The sequence below is a fragment of the Melozone crissalis genome, unplaced genomic scaffold, assembly GCF_028551555.1.
Source record: "Melozone crissalis strain CALT ecotype California unplaced genomic scaffold, PUWL_Pcris_2 ptg000023l_1, whole genome shotgun sequence".
NCBI classification, from domain to species: domain Eukaryota; kingdom Metazoa; phylum Chordata; class Aves; order Passeriformes; family Passerellidae; genus Melozone; species Melozone crissalis.
In genome coordinates this window covers 26,033,530-26,039,561 of record NW_026535801.1, presented here as the reverse complement: position 1 = coordinate 26,039,561, position 6,032 = coordinate 26,033,530, and the positions used below count along the sequence as shown (strand labels likewise).

Here is a 6,032-nt window from a genome sequence, read left to right as displayed (position 1 = left end):
CTCGCAGCCCACCATTTCCCAGTACTGGGCCCTGTTTCTCTGGTCTCCTTGGTGACAATCTCATCTCTCCTCGGCTTCTCTCCAGCACCTGAAAATAGCCTCCGAAAGTGGAGATGCCTGCTCCCTTCCCTGCTGCCAGCACCCACGATGGCCAGGCTGGAGCCAGGCTGCTCTGCTCAGCACAGCTGTAAGGGTCTGGCCCCATGGGCCCCTGCACCACTGCGGGACTTGGACCACCCTGTGAGCCAGCACCAAGCTCGTCCCTCCTCTTCCTGCCTTCTCTGAGGCAGCACCAGGGAACTCCTTGTACCTCGCCATGGGCCTGTATCCAGCTGTCCCCTGCGGCGAGAGAGCTGTCCCTTTGGCCCTGTAGCCACCAACCCTGCAGCCAGCCCACAGCCTCCCAGAAATAGAAATCGGAGCCGGGAGCGGGCAGAGGGCGAGCAGGAGGGGATGGCCCCGCGGCAAGGAAGGAGGTTACCCCACAGGTCGGGCTGTCTCCGCCGTGGGAGCAGGGTCACCGCAGGACAGTGAGCTGCAGCAGGATCCGGGGCAGGGACAGGCAGGGCTGGGCAGCGCCGGGGACAAAGGGTCCGCATCCCCCCAGCCCGTGGCTGGATCCAGCCATTCTCCAGCATCCCCGTGGAGAGGGGAACGCTGTGTCCCCCACCGCGACGGGGCCGGGCAGCACGGGGCAGGCTGGGCCGCGTCCCGACGGCGCGGAGCACCGCTCCTGGAGGACGGGGGGCGCGGAGCGGGGCGTCCCTCCTCTCTCTGTCCCCAGCCATCCCTCCATCGCGCCCTCCCTCGGGGCCCCAGGGCCAGCGCTGCCCCCGGGGCCGCCACCGCCTAGTTCAGCCCGAGGCTGCTCGGTGGCTGCGGGCGCTGCTCGGCGGTGTCGGCCGTGTCCCCCCCCGCGGCGGTGGCGGTGGGGGCATGGCTGGCATTGCTCGCTGACACTCTATCTGCCAGGGCCGCGCCAGCCGCGGGCCCAGAATAGCAGCGCTGCCCCGCAGAGAGCATGGAGCGGCTCCGTGGCCCCGCCGCGTCCCAGGTACCGTAAGGCTGGGTGGGGGGCGCGGTACGACAGACCCCCGACTGGGGACAGGCCACTCCGGGGGCGGGAGAATGTGGGCGGCTGACGGGCCCCTTCCCTCGGACATGCAGCCCTGGGAACAAGGACGTCCTTGTCCCAGCTGTGCTAAGCCCCTTGGGAACGGCTGGGGCAGGTGGTGCAGGGTCTCTTCCTTCTCCGTGTTGGCTCTAGGCTCCTTAGGGAGTGGTGGTCCCCGTCTCCGTGCCTTCATTATTTTAGGGTGGCCTGTAAACTTTGGCTCTGTCAGGAAGATTTGTGGCTGGGGTAGCTCTTCCCTCTGCATGTGCTGCTGTGTTAAATAGGGTCTCCTGGGGACTGGGGGAACAGGGTCAGCCATCTGGCCCTGTGTATTCCCTTCTTCCTTGGGCTGCTGCTTTGTTTAGTATAGGTTTCCTGGGATGGACCTGGTTCCCGGGAGGGACCAATGGGATTGGTGAGGCTCTCTGCATAGGAAGAAGTGAGAATGGAATTTACACCTTGGGATTGGGAGAGGATGGGTGCAGAGCCACTGTGGGACATGCTTGGCTCCAGCAGCCGAGAGAGAAGGCAGGAGGTCCTGCCATTCATGCCTTGTCCTGCTCTGGAGATCCCTGCTGTCTCCCCAGAGCAGGAGGACAAGCTGGGCGTCCTGGACTGGAGCTGCCATGGAGGCTCTGGGGGTCCTGGGCTGGTGGGGGGTGCCCACATCCCCACCCTGAAAAGACAGTTCTCTCTGCCTGGCTTGGGTGGGCAGAGCAGCTGGGTGGGTGCAGGCAGAATCTATGGGGGGGGAAAAGACTGAGTTGACTCCTGCTGACCCCTGCTCACTGTGTGCCCTCTCAGGTGGCGCTGCTGGATGCTGTTGCATGCCCTGAGGAGGAAGGTGGGTAGCAGGAAGAGTCTAGGTATGTAGGAGGGGGGACTGCCTTACCATGTGACAAGTGCATTGGTCCTCTGCCCACCCTGCCCATACCCCTGTCCTCAGCTGGAGTCTGCCCCAGGCTGGAGAACGGCTATGGAGAACTGTTCCTGTGGAATCGGGAACAGGGGGCTCTGTCAGCAGCATCCCCTGCTCCCCCCAGGCAGGAGGGTGCTGAGACCCAGCAGCTGAGACCCAGCAGCTCAGCTTTACTGGCTAGGGCTGGGCTGACTTTGCCTGCAGGGTTTCCGAAGGCTGTATGCCCCAGGGAGGAGGAAGAGGAGGAGGAAGAATACAGGAGACCTGTCACCTTCACACTGGGAAATGAGATACTGGGGCTGGGCCCAGAGACCGAGTTTCAGACCCCTGATGCTGAGGTCTATATGCACTTCTTGAGGAGCCACTGCTGCTATGATGCCATCCCCACCAGCTGCAAGCTCGTTGTCTTTGACATCTCCCTGGAGGTGATAACCTGGGGGATGAGTGGGGATGGGCAGTGAAGAAGCAGGCCTGGGGATCCTCTGAACCCCTCTGCACTCTGCCAGCAGATCAAGAAAGCCTTTTTGGCACTGGTGGCCAACGGGGTTCGTGCTGCCCCGCTCTGGGACAGCAAGACGCAGAGCTTTGTGGGTGAGTGGCAGAAGCAATGCCTGGCCCCAGCCCCTGCCTGGCAGAGCGGGTACAGGCAGCGCTGCCAGCCCCACGTGTCTCCACAGGGATGCTCACCATCACCGACTTCATCAATATCCTGCACCGCTACTACCGCTCACCTCTGGTGAGTGCCACGAGGAGGGCTTGGGGGATCAGGACACCCATGGGGCAGGGAGTGGCTGTCCCCACCACTCCTGGTCCCTTCTTAATGGCTAGACGATGACCAGGGGATGATTCTGGGCCAGATCAGCATCTATTGTTGCTCCCCTGCTTGGCCCCCAAAATTTAATCCCTGTGTTTGTATGATGGGGCACGATACCCAAGGAAGGGGGCAGTGTCTCAGAGTGCCCTCAGTCCCCCATGGAGCCACTACGACCAGGGCATTTCCCTGCCTCCAGGTGCAGATCTACGAAGTGGAGGAGCACAAGATTGAGACCTGGAGAGGTAAAAAACATGTGGGTGGCTGGGCTGATGTTGTCACACAGGGCATGGAGGTGGGCTCTGGGATTGTGGGGCTGCAAGAGAGGGCTGGAGGACCTCCTCTCATAGCTCTCTCCCTTGGCAGAGGTGTACCTGCAGGGCTCCCTCAAGCCACTGGTCTACATCTCTCCGAGCAATAGGTGAGAGCCTGTCCACTGAGGGGGAGCACACCCTTTGCAGTGGGGTGTGTGTGCACCTGAACACAGCCCTGTCCCACCACGATGTCCACATCACCCACAGCCTCTTCGATGCTGTCTACTCCCTGATCAAGCACAAGATCCACCGCCTGCCTGTCATTGAGCCTGTCTCGGGCAATGTCCTGCACATCCTGACGCACAAGCGCATCCTCAAGTTCCTCCACATCTTTGTGAGTGCTGGGGCTGTTTGTGCACACTCATGGCTGGTGTCACAGGCAAGGGTGTCAAGGTACATGCAGGTGCCAGCCCAGCCCTGCCCTGTCCCATTGAAGGCTTCTACCATCCCCAAGCCACGCTTCCTGAAGAAAACAGTGCAGGAACTGTGCATTGGCACCTTCCGTGATCTGGCCGTCGTGGCTGAATCTGCCCCAGTCCACACTGCCCTGGAGATTTTTGTGGATCGCCGTGTCTCTGCCTTGCCTGTCATCAATGATGCTGGTACCTGGGGAGGGAAAATGTGACGTCCTCATCTCCCTCTGCTAGCAGCTCCAGCACCATCCCTACCCAAAACCCCTCTCCTGGCCCTTGGGCTGCCCCTTGGGTGTGGGAGGAACATGGCAGGTGGTCCCTAGGGCTCCTTCTGCAGCCCCTGCTCTGTTTCTCTTTGCAGGGCAGGTGGTTGGCCTGTACTCGCGGTTTGATGTCATTGTGAGTACCCTGCATGTGTGCATGTCCAGGCTCAAGTTTGGCCCCTTGCATGCACTGGTGGGGTCCTTATACCTGTCTGTGCCCACTCCACATGCATTGTCATGCACTTGCCAGTGCACATTTTCTCTGTGCATCTCCTGGGCTCGGTGTCCCCTCTCTGGTGGCACAATGGGGTGCAAGGACACCTTGGGGCGCTGAATGGGGACACATCTATCACAGCACCTGGCAGCCCAGAAGACCTACAACAACCTGGACATCAGTGTGAGGGAGGCGCTGCGGCAGCGCAGCATCTGCCTGGAGGGGGTCCTCACCTGCTACCCCCACGAACCCATGGAGGACATAATTGACCGCATTGCCAAGGAGCAGGTGAGTGGCTGGGGTGCCCTGTGCCAGCCACGGCTGCCAGCTGCCCAGCCTGCCCGTGATGCTCTGCCTGCACCCACAGGCCGGGGTGCCCTGTGCCAGCCACGGCTGCCAGCTGCCCAGCCTGCCCGTGATGCTCTGCCTGCACCCACAGGCCGGGGTGCCCTGTGCCAGCCACGGCTGCCAGCTGCCCAGCCTGCCCGTGATGCTCTGCCTGCACCCACAGGTCCATCGCCTGGTTCTGGTGGATGAAAACCGCTACCCGCGGGGCATCGTCTCCCTCTCTGACATCCTGCAGGCCCTTGTGCTCACTCCTGCAGGTATTGATGCTCTTAACTCTTAGCCCACGGTGCTCCATCTTTCTCCACTTGCACCCTCAATTTCTCTCCACTTCAGGTAGGCGCCATCCCCACATTGCTGTGTGCCTGTCCCCTCCCTGCTGCTGGGGCTCCTGCCTCTGCCTCTGCCCCATCCAAAGTGGTCCTGGGGGATGGAGGAGGCTGGGGCTGGGGTCTGGCAGAGCTGGGTGCCCAGGTGGGGACAGCAGAATGCAGATGCTGCTTGTCCCAGGGGTACACAAAGATCACAGGGGATCCCTGGTGACTGTGAGGAAGGATGAGGACACCTTCCATAGAGACACTCTGCCAGAATCCCATTCAGGCAGCGTGTGGAATGCAGGTTTTGCAGGTCCCTGGGCTTTGGGCTAGATGAGGGTTTTGGGGTGTGATGCACCCCCAGATAAAAGCCTATTTTTTATCTTGCCTCATTCCCCTCCTGAGACCTGAGCACCTCCAGTGCCATTCCCAAGGGACACAGAGTGGACAGACCCCACTCACACACCCCAGACCTGCTGCCCACCACTAGCCATAAACAAAATGTGGCCAGCCCGTGGGCCCCAGCTGGGAGAGCCCCCCACCCGCTCCACTTGCAGCAGCCCCAAAACTGTCTGTTCCAGAGACAGGGCTCACTCCCAGGTGGCACTGGAACCACGCTGCCTGGCCACCTGCAGCCGGCTCTGCTCACCCACTGCCTGGTGAATCCTCACTGGCTATGGATGGGCATGGTCCTGGCACTCACTGTGGCACCTCTGTAGGGGTGAAATGAGGAGGGGGGAGCTGGCTCCAGGTCCCAACTGCTTCCCAAAGGTAATTATGCTTTTTGGGGTGGTGGTGGGCAGTGGGTTGGGACAGGCCTGTGCCTACCAGTTCCCCCAGCAATGTCCACCTGCTCTGCACAGAAGGGGACTGGGAATGGTGTGTGTTAGCCACTAATGGGATATCCTCTTCCCCCTCCCCCCATCACAGTGCCTTTGCTCACCCTGTCCCTGATGCCCACAGGGGCGGCTGTATCAGGAGCTGCAGGTGGCCACTGAGAGGTCCCATGCCAGCCAAGCTTCCCTCCCTCCTACCCCAGGGCTTGCATACAAGCAAGGACTGGAGGAAAGACCCCAGTGTCCACTGGGATGCTGGAGGGGCCATGTCACAGGGTGGCCAGTCCAGCACTCATTGGGGATTATGGTCTCATACGCTCTCTTGCCCCACAGGCATCGATCGATCCTCACTCTGAAGACACCAGGGAAATGCCACTGTCTTGTCTGACTTGGGGATCTCCTGCGTGACCTGTGAGAAGGAGGCTTGGGCCCAAAGGCTCTCTGTGGGGAGGACATGCCTGTTCACCCCAGTCCTCAGGCTCGTCTTGA

At 61.3% G+C, this 6,032-nt stretch overlaps 1 protein-coding gene across 1 annotated transcript; it reads left to right on the top strand.

Annotated features, from left to right (window-relative positions):
• Window positions 1–1,021: 1,021 nt before the first annotated feature.
• PRKAG3 (protein kinase AMP-activated non-catalytic subunit gamma 3) lies at window positions 1,022–5,935 on the top strand. The gene is made up of 13 exons (XM_054278176.1): window positions 1,022–1,054; window positions 1,919–1,958; window positions 2,238–2,458; window positions 2,543–2,624; window positions 2,711–2,769; window positions 3,044–3,089; window positions 3,211–3,265; window positions 3,366–3,492; window positions 3,595–3,760; window positions 3,933–3,970; window positions 4,190–4,336; window positions 4,560–4,729; window positions 5,877–5,935. The coding sequence occupies exons 1-12, from the start codon at window positions 1,022–1,024 to the stop codon at window positions 4,674–4,676; spliced, it is 1,131 nt and encodes a 376-aa protein (XP_054134151.1). The 3' UTR covers window positions 4,677–4,729; window positions 5,877–5,935.
• Window positions 5,936–6,032: the final 97 nt, after the last annotated feature.

Excerpts from the sequence above, each read along its gene's own strand:
- PRKAG3 (XM_054278176.1), top strand. The coding sequence starts at position 1,022 with ATGGAGCGGCTCCGTGGCCCCGCCGCGTCCCAG. Across the intron at positions 1,055-1,918 it reads GTGGCCCCGCCGCGTCCCAG|GTGGCGCTGCTGGATGCTGT; the intron begins GTACCGTAAGGC and ends GTGCCCTCTCAG. Across the intron at positions 3,493-3,594 it reads TCAAGTTCCTCCACATCTTT|GCTTCTACCATCCCCAAGCC; the intron begins GTGAGTGCTGGG and ends GTCCCATTGAAG.